We start from the raw sequence: 14,749 nt of genomic DNA, 5'->3' as shown, positions 1-14,749 counted from the left end.
AAGATTTCCTCCTTTGAGTGGCTTTGAAAAGATGTTAAAATGTCTCAAATAACCCACTGAAATATTTTTGTTCAATTTGGACTGTGGGTTTAGGTAAAAATAGAGACAGAAGATTTGGATTATCATTTCCCCAAACTTCTCAAGTAGTTCTTGTGCAATTAGTTAATTTAATTGTAACAGTTACTGTTACGTGGTCAAAGTGAATGACGAGGCAAGTGTTTTTCTGCTGGTGTTAATTGAGAGAAGGGTTTGCCAGGAACCTTCAGTAGTGCAATGGAATATTTAACTTGCAACTGAACAAGAGAAAAAGAAAGGCTTTGGCTCACCATCTCTTTCACAGAAAAGATGTACTGCCAATGCAGCTCTTTCAGTTTTGCATTGGACAGTCAACATGCGTATTGTACAATAAGCCTCAAAAAAGACGAGATTAGAAGGAACTCCCGTTGGGCCAAAAGAACAGATCTATATTGACTATTTTCTTAAGCTCCATTTGTGGCTGTTGAGATAACTCCTTGCGAAATGGAAAATAACTAGCTCACATGCTATACTAAAGTGTAATATGAGTAACTTTCCATTGCAGTTACTTTCATTTTCTTGTCACATTAGAAAGTCAGATAGATGGGCTACAGGCAGACTTGTGTGATTTTAGAGAAAATGGGTTTGTACCTCTGCCGTTGTTGATTTTCTCAACCAGTCCCTTTTAATGTTTTCTGGGACCAGACAATCTTCCTGAGGGCCTAATTTCCAGCTGCCTCCCGCTAATTTCCAGCTGCCTTCTTAAATCTATTTGTCATCTCTGTGCTCACCTCGAAGAACTAATGTAAGGATCATGGATTTGTTCCTCAGCTAGATGAACCAAACACTAATTTGGTTCCAATAGCTCACTTCCTCACTCTCAGCCCATCAAACCAAACCTACCATGGCTCCTCTCCTACCCTGGCCTTGTGACCATGGTGAAGTTCCCTTCTCCACTGCCCCATAGCATTTGACACAGCTGACCACATATCCTTCTCCATTGTCCAGCTTGACTGGATTGACCTTGCCTCATTTAATTCTTGTCTGTTGAATTGTGGTTAAAGCACCTTCAACAGTAGCATTTCTTTGCCCATGTTCCTCTGGAGTCATCCAAGGATTGATTCTTGACCTATACCTCTTATTCCTTTACCTGTTGCTCCACAAAATCAAGAGATTTGCGTTCACATATATGCTGACCCCCAGCCTCCATCATTCTATAGCCTTTGCAGTATATAGAAAGAGGAGGATTTGGATTTGTTTATTGTCATGTGTACCAAGGTACAGTGAAAAGTATTTTTCTGCGAGCAGCTCAACAGATCATTAAGTACAAAAGGAAATAAAAGAAAATACATAATAGGGCAACACAAGGTATACAATGTAACTATATAACACCGGCATCAGGTGAAGCATACAGGGGTGAGTGTTAATGAGGTCAGTCCATAAGAGGGTCGTTTAGGTGTCTGGTAACAGTGGGGAAGAAGCTGTTTTTGCGTGTTCTCAGACTTTTGTACATCCTGCCCGATGGAAGAAGTTGGAAGAGTGAGTAAGGCAGGTGGGAGGGTCTTTGATTATGCTGCCCGCTTTCCCCAGGCAACGGGAGGTGTAGATGGAGTCAATGGATGGGAGTCAGGTTCATGTGATGGACTGGGCTGTATTCACGACACTCTGAAGTTTCTTGTGGTCTTGGGCCGAGCAGTTGGCATACCAGGCTGTGATGCAGCCAGATAGGATGCTTTCTATGGTGCATCTGTAAAAGTTGGTAAGAGTTCATTTGGACATGCCGAATTTCCTTAGGAACTAATGTTTTGAGTCTGGATGACTCTTTGACAAAGCTTTGTTAAGGAGTTATCCAGACTCAAAATATTAGCTCCCTTCTCTCTCCACAGATGCTGTCAGACCTGCTAAGATAACGCAGTATTTACGTGGTGCTGAAATCTGAAACAAAAACAGAAATTTGCTATACCTTTGCAGTTTAACTGTTTGTCTGTCATTGAATCTTGGAAGAGCTGCAACGTCCTCCAGTTAAACAGCCTTCCACTCCTGTCACAGACCTTGTTCCCTCCCACTAATTCTATTTCCATCCCAGGCCACTTTCTCCAATTGACACAGACTGCTTGTAACCTTGGGATCCTGTTTGACACAGCGTTGAGCTTCTAACCCCATAAACTGTCCCTCGCAACCCTAGAACCATCTTCGCTGGCCCATCACCGCTTTCCTTGTTGACCTACATTGGCTTTTCGTCCCAAGACGCCTCACCTAAAATTCTCATCCTTGAATTAAATTCATCATGAGGTACCTCACCTCGAATTAGATATAGCTCTTGGGGCTAAAGGGATCAAGGGATATGTGGGGAAGGCGGGATCAGGGTATTGAACTTGATGATCAGCCATGATCATAATGAATGGCGGAGCAGGCTCGAAGGGCCGAATGGCCTCCTCCTGCTTTTATTTTCTATGTTTTACCTCTGTATCTGTTACCACCTTGGCCAAGCAAGTCTTGTTGAACTTTTATCGATCTGACTAGCCTGTAATGTGTATGCATTTCTTTCTCCCTCCCTTCACTCACCCTTGGTAACTATGCCTTCACATGCCTAAGCTCTTCATTCTGGAATTCACTCCCTCTACCTCTGCATTTCCAACTTGTCCTTTTTAACACTCTTCTAAAATCAACCTCTTTTGTTCATTCCTAATATGTCCCTCTTCGGCTCAGACTCTTGTGTTTGTCTGATTTATGTGAAATACCAAGAGATGAGATGCTAATGCTACTTTAAAAATTGCACCTTGTTACGATATTTGATTCAGCAAATTCTGGCATGAGCTGCTTTCAGGGCTCAGGAGAGGGGGCTGCAGAAAGTGCTTATCACCTGGGGCCTGTACCTCTAGTGGGGTCCCCGGCTCATTGGCCAAGTAGCCTGACAGTCAGAATGCTCCATGTCCAAAGCAGCCAGTCTGGCATGTTGACAGGCTACTAAGCCAGTAATTGCAGTTGCTCTTACCAGCAATCATTGGCTGAGTAGGATGCATCAGATTCCCCAATCCCCTCCCTCCTTAGCTCATGCAGGGATTCATGTTTTATGACTTCTGTTGGAACTTTCATCACTTCAGATATGAGTGGAGCACAAGATATAAAGTAAAACAAAGTATCTGGTTGTGTTAGGATACAGGACGAAAGGGTGGCACAATGGTTAGCACTGCTGCCTATTGCGCTGAGGATCCGGGTTCGATCCTGTCCACGGATATTATCCCATCTCGGCGTTATCGGCAGATGTAAACAAGATAAAGTCCAGTTGCACCAACCTTCTCCTCTTCGTCGCCTTCCAAGTGTTTCAGCAACCTCCTGTTTGCTGGGAGGCCTCAGGCCCGAGGGCTCTGGAGGTGAATCAGACAGCTAACTGCAAACAGTCCCAGCTCCAAGGGCTCTGTAGATGGAACAGGCAGCATACAGTCCTGGCCCCTCCTCCTCTCCTTCTGCTGCAGGCTCTGCAATTGCAGGGAGGCAGGCAGTGTTTCAATCCAGTCCCAGGCTGGAACCTTCACCTGTGAAGACTGCTTTGCCTCTCTTACAGCTCCCTGTAACATCCGGTGAGCTTCAGATAAACCAGGCAGCAGCAAATGTCATCCTCCCTTTCTCCTTCATCCAGGCAATTCAGCAACCACCAGCTCTGGACACCGCAGCAGAGCAACAGAGAGAGCAGCTGCAGCCACTCAAGGTGAATTGGCCACACTAAATTGCCCCTTAATTGAAAAAATATAATTAGGTGCTCCAAACAGGACGAGAAACCCCAAACAATTTTCAATTTGTAAAACTGTGAGGAAAGGATACTTCACCGCAGGAGTGATGACTGACCAATAGGTATCTTTTACGTCAAAGCAAACTTTAATTTAACCACAGAATTAACCATATTAACATCAAAGAAATAGTTTTACAATTAACAGTTCAACAGTTCTTAAATAAAAGGAAAAACTTTAACTTTAAAAAGTTAATAAAACAGGTCCACTTGCAGTCCTCGGTGTAGAGACTTTTGGCGAGTGACCCTTTCAAGAGCAGATCCAGTGCACTGCTGTCTTGTCAGGCCTTTCTCAACCTATCAGCATTTGGCAAAACTGCAACCTGCAGACAGACCTGGCTCCTCCCATTAATTATATCATCTGTATCCCGCTAAGATGTCCCATAACCTGCTGAGCTAGGACCAAACACAAACTCAAATTATCTATACCACAGGGAATCTCAAGCAAACAAAACAATATCCCATCAGCCATAATATATAAACAAGTAAATGGTTAGAAACTATGGTTACCTCACTTTTTACTACACCTTAATTACAGCTTTGGTAGACACACTGCCTGTATATATTTTAAACCATGGTTTTTAATAGCATTACTGCTACAAATATGAAATATAATATGTAACAATTTCTTGCATTCATCACAAGTTGCCTCGCCCCCTACTCCGCGAAAGCCCTTCCCAACCTCCTGCCACTCAATGGTTTGTATCCTTAGGCTTGACCCCATTGCCTGCACCCACCCACATTCATGCTGCATGCCTCCTGCCCTCTCTCCCACCACCATCTTTATAATCACCACCCCCTTCTACTGAACCACTGGCTCACACATCATACTGTGAAATTTGTTTGAAGAGCAATTGTCTCCAGAACCACAATGTCCAAGTAATAAGGATACTGGTAAACGCTGAACAGATTAACATGGACAATTGGTACTGAAGCATGTGGATGTCCCAGAGCATGTTCTGTGGCCTCCGATGGTGTGGATGAGTTTGGGCTGTGCGTCCCTGGATTCAGTTAAGAAAATATGGGTACACTACTGCACACAGTAGATAGAATAAGTAGCTGGTTTACTACCAGATTTCTAGAGGGACCTAAATATGTAGCTAAAAAATAACTTTTGTATTTGAACTAAATGTACAACTGAGCTGGGAAGAAAGTGGGATAATAAATCACAGAATATAACAGTGCAGAAGGGGCCCTTCGTCCCGTCGAGTCAGCACCGACACAATGAAAGCCCTGACCTGCCCACCTAATCCCACTTTTATATATAATAATGTGTACTGCCTCTGACCAGCCGATGGCATTGTAAACCTACCATGTGACTCTGTTCCTTGGGAGTAAGTCGTATTAGTGGATAGACGTATTTTGCAGTAGATCTAGAATAATTATTTAGTGTTAGTTTGTTATATATTTATTCCAGTTATCTTTGCCACGCATTTGTTTTATAATAAATTATCTCAACTAGTCAAGAATTGTAGTGCATCATTCCTGCCTTGAATGTTATGGCGTGCCAAATACTCATCGAGATACTTTTTAAAGGATGTGAGGCACCCCGCCTCTTGCCAGGCAGTGCATTCCAGACTCTCACCACTTTCTGGGTAAAAAAAACCTCCCACAAATCAACTGGGATCATAGTAATAAAAAATCGGAGTAGGAGTAAGCCATTCTGCCCTTTGAGCGTACTGTACTATTCATTACAATCATGGTTGATCATCCAACTCCGTAATCTGTTCCTGCTTTCCCCCTGTATCCTTTGATTCCTTTAGCCCCAAGAACTATACCTAACTCCTTGAAAATATACAATGTTTTGGCCTCAACTGCTTTCTCCGGTAGCGAATTCCACTGGCTCACCACTCTCTGGGTGAAGAAAGTTCTCCTCAACTCAGTCCTGTATTCTTAGACTGTGATCCTTGTTCTGGACTCCCCCATCATCGGGAACATCCTTTCTGCATCGACCCTGTCTAGTCCTGTTTTAATTTTATTAGGTTTTTATGAAATGCACCCATATTTATCTAAACTCCAGTAAATATAATCATAACATATTCAATCTTATTCAATCTCTCCTTGTATGTTAGTCCCGCCAACCTAGGAATCAGTCTAGAAAACCTACCCTACACTCCCTCCAGAGCAAGAACATCCTTCCTCATAAGGAGACCAAAACTGTGATCTTACCAAGCCACTGTATAATTTCAGCAAGACATCCCTCCTCCTTTACTCAAATCTTCTCGCTCTGAAATCCAGCATACCATTTGCCTTCTTTACCACCTGGAACAGCTTGCTAACTTTCAGTGACTGGTGTACAAGGACACTCGGGCCTTGTTGTACAGCAGCCCCTTGAATGGCACCTTATAAACCACCTAAAGCATTAATTCTCTCCACCACTAATACACAGTGGCAGCAGTGTATATGATCTGCAAGATGCATTGGAGCAACTCACCAATATTGGAATCTATTATTAAGGAAGTCTTAACGATGGACTTGGAAACCACAGTATGATCATACAGATTCATAGTTTTGTCTTTGCAAAATTTGCAAGTTTCTATTAGGATGCAATTGGTAAGGCAGAGGAAGTGAAACCAGTAGATGTAAAATATCCAGACTTCCAAAAGGCACCCGGCAAATGCCACAGAAAAGGTTAATATTGTTATGGGCGAGGCATTTTCAGAACTCCAAAATGTATCATGGAGTTCAACCAACCTCGCCCTTTAATGTATTTGTTGCTTTTCCTAGCACACGGCCTTTTCCCTGGGTGTGGAATTACAATTATGGACACGTGGGTTTTTAAACACAAAACACTGTTTATTTCATTCACTCAACTTAACATCTTAAATAAACATTGGATCTCTTAACACCCCTTACTTCAAAGATAACTCAGAAAATATTGCAACAGTAAATAATTCCTTAAAATGTTCCTTCAAACTTCCAAGAGACTTAACACCTTTAAACAAAATCACATCTGGTTAAAGGATATATATTTTTCTGTAGAATGGCAGAAGATATATTAGCTTGGTTGATTTCAGCTCCAGCACCTTGCTTTCTTCTTGCAAACTGCAAAATGGCTGAACTGAGCTGAGCTCCACCCACTCTATGACATCATTGTTTTCTTAATGTGGAGATGCCGGCGTTGGACTGGGGTGAGCACAGTAAGAAGTCTTACAACACCAGGTTAAAGTCCGAAACAAACCCGTTGAACTTTAACCTGGTGTTGTAAGAACTCTTATTGTTTTCTTAAAGGTACATTGCTTAAACATCCAATTCTTAAAGGCACTCTCGCATGACAAGTCTTGCTACAAATGTTCAGATGACCCAAAAATAGGTGGGGCAATAAGTTGCAGTGAGGAAATAACCTTACTAATAGGTCAGGAGAGTGGGCCAAAATGTGGCAGATGGGAATTTGATATGGATAAGTGTGAGGTCATGCATCCTGGTCAGAAAAATGTGAAGGCAACTTATTATCTAAATGGGGAGAGACTTTGGGGTGTTCCTTTGCAGAGGGATCTGGGATCCTCGCTCACAAGTCACAGAAAACCAGCATGCAGGTTCAGCAGATAATAAAGAAAGCAAACGGGAAGTTGGCATTTATAGCCAAAGGAATAGAGTACAAAGGTGAGGAACTTTTGCAACTGGCATTGGAGCACTGCGCAGTCCTGGTTCCCCCCCCCCACCCGAGGAAAAACCTAGCTGCATTGGAGGCAGTCCAGAGAAGGTTCACTAGGTTAATTCCAGAGATGAGGGGTTAGTCCTATGAAGAGATATTGAACAGTTTAGGCCTATATGCTCTAGAGTTTAGAAGAATGAGGGGACATCAAATTGAGGTATACAATATGATAAAAGGTATGGATAAAGTTGACTTGGAGCAGATGTTTCCTCTCTTGGGGCATTCTAGAATGAGAGGTCATAGTCTGAGGTAAGAGGAAGCAAATTTATAATGGAGTTTACACTACTAAATTATAGATTTTAACCAGTCAGCAGATAATATGTTTCTTCTTGTCACTATCATTCTCAAAGTGGAATGAGTTATACAATTCTAATGCTTGTGGACTAGCCATGGTTAAGAACAGGGCAATCTTTCCCTGAACAGTGGCTGCTTCGAGGTCTGAGGCTGAGATGTGAGTTCAAACTGTTGCTTTGAATTGCCTCCAGTTCACATCTACTTTATCTATTGTCCTGAACGGCTTCAGAGTCTATAGACCTTCCAGTGAACTTCGAGTGGGCTTTGCTGTTTGATGCAACTGACTTCCACGATGTCGTTGCGATCGGAGTCTGGATGAGATTTTATTTTTTTCACAAGTTATTTTTCTTGTCGAGATTTTTTTATCTTTCTCTCTAAACTAACTAAACAATCTTGGGGACCACTCCTGGTACCATGTGATGTTCTCTGTTGGGTCTATCAGGACATCTTTAGAACGTAGTGTTAACAAAGAACATCAAGCTGAGTTATTGAACAAAGCTGATTTATTTGCCCTACTAAATTATAGATTCTAACCAGTCAACAAGGAATAAGTTATTAAATAAAACTATACACTATCTCTGACAACAGAACTCTATGCTATCCAACTATGCTATGCAACTAATCTGTCTCACATCTAACCACCTTTCCCCAGAATCCAGGAGTCACATTTATATGACTGCTCCTTATTTCCATCGGGTGGTGAGAAGTATTATTATTTTATTGTTAACCCTTTGTAGTCTTTACAATACACATATTACAGTGGGCACCATTCATGACCATGAATATAATAATCGCTTATTGTCACAAGTAGGCTTCAATGAAGTTACTGTGAAAACTCCTAGTCGCCACATTCCAGCGCCTATCCGGGAAGGCCGATACGGGAGTTGAACCTGTGCTGCTGGCCCATAAGACGATAAAGCTGAGACATGCTACTAAACGGGGACGATTTATGACCCCAGACAGGTGGTCAAAACTGTTGGGAGAAGCCTCCAGTCAGCTAGACAACAAGTTAGTGAAAATGTTGAGATGCTTTCCTAACATAGTCATCCATCTCTCAAAGCAGGCTAGGTAGATTGGCTACGCTAAATTGCCCCTTAATTGGAAAAAATGAATTCGGTACTCTAAATTTATTTAAAAAAAGATGCAGCACAGAAAACAAGTAAAGGCTAATGTGGGAATAAAAACAACTAAATTTGAGGCAGTATCACTGCATATATAAGATTTTGGTCTGTTCGATGTTGACAACACCCCGATTAAATCAAAAACTTTCACAAAGTAATTCAAGATTCAAAAGGATTTTAATGCTCACTATGTAAAATAAACAGTTAAAACCTTAATTTTAATTCCCCATGCAAAACATACAGTTGCAAATTCAGGTGGCCAGCCAGATTCGCTCAGGAGTGACCATGGCAAAAATCTTTCTGGCATGATTGACCAAAACTTGCCCGTCGTCTTGGATCCATCTTCTGGCATTGTGCCTCTGGAAAATTTTTCATGGTTCATATACCATTTGAGTCTCTCCAACACCTTGTGCACTGTCCAGTCATTAACTCGAGATTGGAAGATCGAATGCTTGATCAAAGTTGATCGATGGGCACAGTTTCAAATGGGCTTTTGATTGGATCAACCATGTCAGGTCTGAGCATCTGACCATATGATCATATTTACAATGGGCATTGTGTTGGAAACCAGTTTCAACCAAACGCCTTCCTGTCGATAGGTTTTCCTGACTCAGGTTTTCTTGCCGCCTTGGCAATGCTTAACCCTTTCCTTACATCTATATATGTGCACCATATGTGGCACTTGTAAATGTTCCCAAGTGGGGAAGTTCATGATGGAGTTATATAGTTTAAAATACATAGATGATTGGATATACCAAATGAAATATATGGATACATGTTCAAATAGATATTTTCCATTATAAATGTGATTGTAGGAATTTTAACCAGGAAAGGATGACCAGAAGTGCGTACAAATGTAAGATTCTTAGTCATGAATATATATGATGACCTTAGATTCTGATTCCGCCAGCTTTTATTTCCCTCATGAAAGCAACTTGCTAGCATAGATAAAGTCGCCATCATCCCAGATGACCACTTTGTGGGGGAGAGCTGACTGGTGATGATTTAATAATCTTTATTATTGTCACAAGTAGGCTTACATTAACACTGCAATGAAGTTACTGTGAAAATCTCCTAGTCGCCACACTCGTGATGCCTGTTCGGGAACCTAATGATCACCAGACCACAGGCGAGGACAAGGTTGAGTAGGCAGGGCCTTCACGAATAACCTCAGCTGGTACAGCTAGCATAATGAGACAGTGATGGTGGCCTGAGGCACTGGCTTCTTCTTCACTTATGTTCTGGTGCTTCCTGATTTAACAGGAGATCCACATTCCCTCTTCTCCCCTGCACCCCCTTTCAAACTGAAATAAAAAACAGTACAGGTAATGAGAATTTTTGTGTCTTGGCTGCAAAGTGACTCCAAGTGCGTATTGCCATTAGCTTCTCTGGCTTTGTTTAAGACATCAAAATTATCCCTAAAGCTGTTTTCACTGCTTTTTGGCCCTAATTCAGTGAATGTAGAACGTTTTGAATTAATAAAGAACATTTAAATTTCCCTGACTGTTTGTACCCTGACAAAACTTTCAACTTTATTTTTCAGCAAAGTCTCCAAGACGAGATCCAGGTTTTGCAGACTCGTGTGGAGACCATTCAACACGTGTTGTCTAATCTTAAAGTTCAACTCTACGCAAAATTCGGAAACAATATTAACCTTGAAGCAGATGACAACTGAGCTGTTTATTCTCACCAGTCACATTTCATTCAATTGAATGATTAACTTCCCAAGTTGGGCAGCTATTGCAGTTTGCTTTAGGAACTGGTAATATTTTTTAAAAATCAAGAGTTATCATTTGTTCATTATTATGGGACTGACTTTTAAAAATTTTTGTCCTAGTAGCTCCATTTATTTGAGAAAAAGACTTTTTATATGTGCCTGCACTTGTTATTTATTTGTTACAGTGGATCCATATTCTGATTTTTGAATTGTCTGTAAAGTATTCAGATCTTAAATCCCAGATTAGGAAGTATACCTTTGGCATTCAAGTATCAACTTATTATTTTGACTGCGGTAACATATTTAAACAAATGGTCATTCCGGTCAACTTGCATAATCCTCCTTCCCAATAAAATAATTAAATTTTCACGGTGCTAAAGCCACTGCATTTGTTTCTTTATTGAATGCTTTTGAGTTATTGCAATATAATCAGGTTTTGGTTGTGATCGTTTGAGTTTTATACCTTTATGATACCACACTGGTAGTAGAAATTTACACTCTAAGAAACTTTGAATATTATGCTGTACCTGAATAATCAGCTGGCACTGCAGAGGATGAGTGCATGGCAAAAAGTGTTGGATTGCATACACAACTGCAATTTAAAAACATCATTTGTTTGTCTTTCATTTTTACAAGGTTGTGACTCCAGAATCATTCGGGACCAAAGCTGTACACAATACTTCAGATGTGGTCCCACCAATGCCCTGTTCAGTTGCAGCAATACTTTCCTTTTCCTATACTTTGTTCCTTTAGCGATTAAAGGGCAAATTTCCATTTGCCTTCCTTATCACCTGCACACCAATTTTCTGTGAATATTTAATTGAATATTCTGGAATTCAAAATTCCTTAGGACCATCAGTCTCATACAATATCATAAGGACTAACTTCAAATATATGAGGGATAGCTAAAACAAGTTGTTTGGGCCAAGACGTACAGCTCGCCCTCAACACTTAGCAGAGAACAACAGACAGTTCTTCACAGAAATCATAATGGTGAGCAGACGAGATTTAAAAACAAATTAACTGGAAACAGCAAGTGCAGGTAAAACTGATGTGATGGTAAATGCCTTAACAAACAGAAATTGAGTGGGGAAGAATGAACTGTATTGGCATTTTCTAGAAATAATAGAAGACTAGAAATATGTTAAAAGCGGGATCTTCAGGCATTGTAGATGCAGCACCTGTCTTGGTATTTGCAGTCATGGAAGAGTAGAAATAAGTAGTCAATTTAATAAATGATGTTTCCTGCAAGTATTTTCTAAGCAAGATTAATAAACAACTTTTACAGATGACAACAATGCAGGTAAAATTAATGACTGATATGAATGAGATAGGCTGAAAACAAATACAAAATTGATTGTATGAAATCAGAAATGTGAGGAAATTAAACACTGGGGAGAGTCTGCTGATTGAATGAATTAGAGGATTACCTGTACAATAACGCAATAAAGAATAGTCTACATAGATTCAGCAAGGGACAGTTATGCTCAATGAACCTGCTTGACTTTCTTTTATAAAGTGATATTTCATGTGGACAAAAGCCCTAGAACAAGAAGACATTGCCTAGATATCTAAAACACTTTCAACATTGTTCCTTAGTTAATCTCAAACAGTCGAGATTTGGACTAAAATAGACAATTAATTGGCTGGCTGAGAGAAGACCGCAGTCCAGTGGGAGAAGCACAGTGACTCAAAGATTGGTTTTGAGGTGCCTATTGCTCATTTACATTAATGACTTGGATTCAGAAATTCAATGCAAATTGGCCAAAATTATAGATAACATTAATCTAAGAGGGACAGCTCAGAAACTCCAAATAAATCAATACAAATTTATATATTTATGTGACAGCAGTTGATAAAATGTAATGCGGTCAAATGTAAAGCACTACACACAAAAACTGCGTTACATATGCACTCCATGAATGTTATTGAACTGGGTGAAGTTGAATGAAATCTCGAGATTTTCATAGGTTTGATACTCAACATGTTTGACGAATGTCAACATGTTTGACTAACTCAATCAATAAAGTAAATATAGTGTTAAACTATATCAGCATCTCAACTAATACAACCCGTAAACTATCCGGAGATTGAGGTATCCTGGTTTCTTCAGCCTCTGAATGGAACCATTAAGATTTTATAGTGTTTAGGGATGTAGCCACCTAAAATGGCTGATTCCCAGGTATTTGGTCAAACCCCGATCTAAAATGGCGAACGAAAGAGGCTGATGGGAAAGTCAGCCAACAGGACTCAAACGGACAGCTGCAGGCAAAACAGTGTATTCGGCTCTGGGGAAGTCGGCCCAGACCGATACCTGCAACCATTAACAGCACATCAACCCAGCCATCTGCATTTTAATCAGCCATCCCCGGGAACAATTGCTACAAATTAGCAATTGAAAGCCGATCCAGACTTTTCGGTGCCAGCAGTGGCTGAGACAAAGAAAGGTGGACGACCACCCCCCGATCAAGGAATCGCCCCATTATTGGAGCAAATCGAACCCAGTGATTGGACTCAAGTCCAATCACTTGGAACCAGGGTCAAGGTCCGCCCCGAGAGGCGGGAAGCCCCGAGGGATTATAAAAATAGGGGCCAAGTTCAGATCGACCCTTCTACTCGCAACCTTCGAGACCCTTCGATGAAAGAACAAGTGTTAATCCAGCGACCGCTACCAGATAGGTGTTCCAGACTATCGACTCGTACCAGCCTTTTTGAATCCCGCAGGCCAGACCCAATTCGATAGACCATTCGTTTCCCTGACCTGGTGGGCCATCACCAAAGTTAAGTATTGGCCTTTAGTGGTAGGTAATAGTCTAGAAGTATGATTATTGTATAAGTATTTATTGCTGTATATAATAAATGATCGTTGATTTAACTTTTACTAAGCGGTGTGCTGCATTATGAATCATTACTTGAGCTTGAACCACGTGGCGGTATCAGAAAGATACCTGGCGACTCGTGAGCAAAGGTGACAGAAATAGAGCTAATAAAACTAAAGCTAATAAGAGCAACAGGGAAGAAAATGGAGACCTTGTGGCATGGTGGATAATGTCCTTGCCTCTCAGGCAGAGCTCTGGATTTGAGAGGACTCACTATCTGGTCACCCTATTATAGAAAGGATATTATTAAACTAGAACGAATGCAGAAAAGATTTACCAGGATGCTACCGGGACTTGATGGCTTGAGGTATAAGGAGAGGCTGGGTAGACTGGGACTTTTTTTTTCCTGGAGCGTAGGAATAGAGGTCTATAAAATAATGAGGGGCACGATGAGGTAGATAGTCAACATGTTTTCCCAAATGTAGGGGCGTCTAAAACTCGAGGGCATAGGTTTAAGGTTAGGGGGGAGAAATACAAAAGGGTCCAAAGGGACAATTTTTTCACACAGGGTGGTGAGAGGCTGGAACGAGCTGCCAGAGGCAGTAGTAGAGGCAATTTTGACTTTTAAAAAGCATTTAGACAGTTATATGGGAAAGGTGAGTATAGAGGGATATGAACCAAATGCGGGCAATTGGGACTAGCTTAGTGGTAAAAACTGGGCAGCATGGACAATTTGGGACGAAGGGCCTGTTTTCATGCTGTGTACCTCTATGACTTGATGGCCAAGGAATGCATTCATAATGTGGCCAAACAGGTTGAGTATCAACTTACAAACCCCACCATCACATGCCAATAGTAGACTAAGAGCAGGAGCTATTCCTGGGCAGCCATGAGATGGAAAGAAAGTTGGCACCTCTACCATCACTATCCATAGTTCCAGACTGCAACATGATTGTCAAAAAAGTGCATGTCACAGCAACTGGGACTTTCAGTGAACTGTACCACCAAGAAAGAAAACACTTTTGTGAAAGGTAGTTTGAGGAAGTGACATCACACTAAAACAAGTCAAGGTGGGTCATTTTCAAACAAACAAAAGATAGATTTACTCCCAATGTCAGGAACTTCTTTACACAAAGTGATCAACAGAAGGAATAGACTTGTGAATAGGAACATTGAATGGCGGAGCAGACTTGATGGCTGAAAGGCTTACTTTTGCTCCTATGTCTTATGTTCTTGTAGGCGGTGGTGGTAAAGGAGCAAACAGGTAATATGGGAGGGCAAATGCACTTTTTTGTTGAAAGAATGAGCAAAACTCAGACATATGGTCACAGATATTCACAT

At 41.1% G+C, this 14,749-nt stretch overlaps 1 protein-coding gene across 1 annotated transcript in view; it reads left to right on the top strand.

Moving 5' to 3' along the window:
* The window catches only part of pfdn4 (prefoldin subunit 4), a 44,197-nt gene extending 33,229 nt beyond the window's left edge, over nucleotides 1–10,968 (top strand). Inside the window, exon 4 of the mRNA XM_072514689.1 lies at nucleotides 10,416–10,968. Coding sequence (XP_072370790.1) covers nucleotides 10,416–10,547 — 132 coding nt within the window. The 3' untranslated portion in view covers nucleotides 10,548–10,968. The remainder of the gene's footprint in view (nucleotides 1–10,415) is intronic.
* Nucleotides 10,969–14,749: the final 3,781 nt, after the last annotated feature.

Source organism: Scyliorhinus torazame, chromosome 8, assembly GCF_047496885.1.
Source record: "Scyliorhinus torazame isolate Kashiwa2021f chromosome 8, sScyTor2.1, whole genome shotgun sequence".
Classification (NCBI taxonomy): Eukaryota; Metazoa; Chordata; class Chondrichthyes; order Carcharhiniformes; family Scyliorhinidae; genus Scyliorhinus; species Scyliorhinus torazame.
This window is presented reverse-complemented; position numbering and strand designations above follow the sequence as displayed.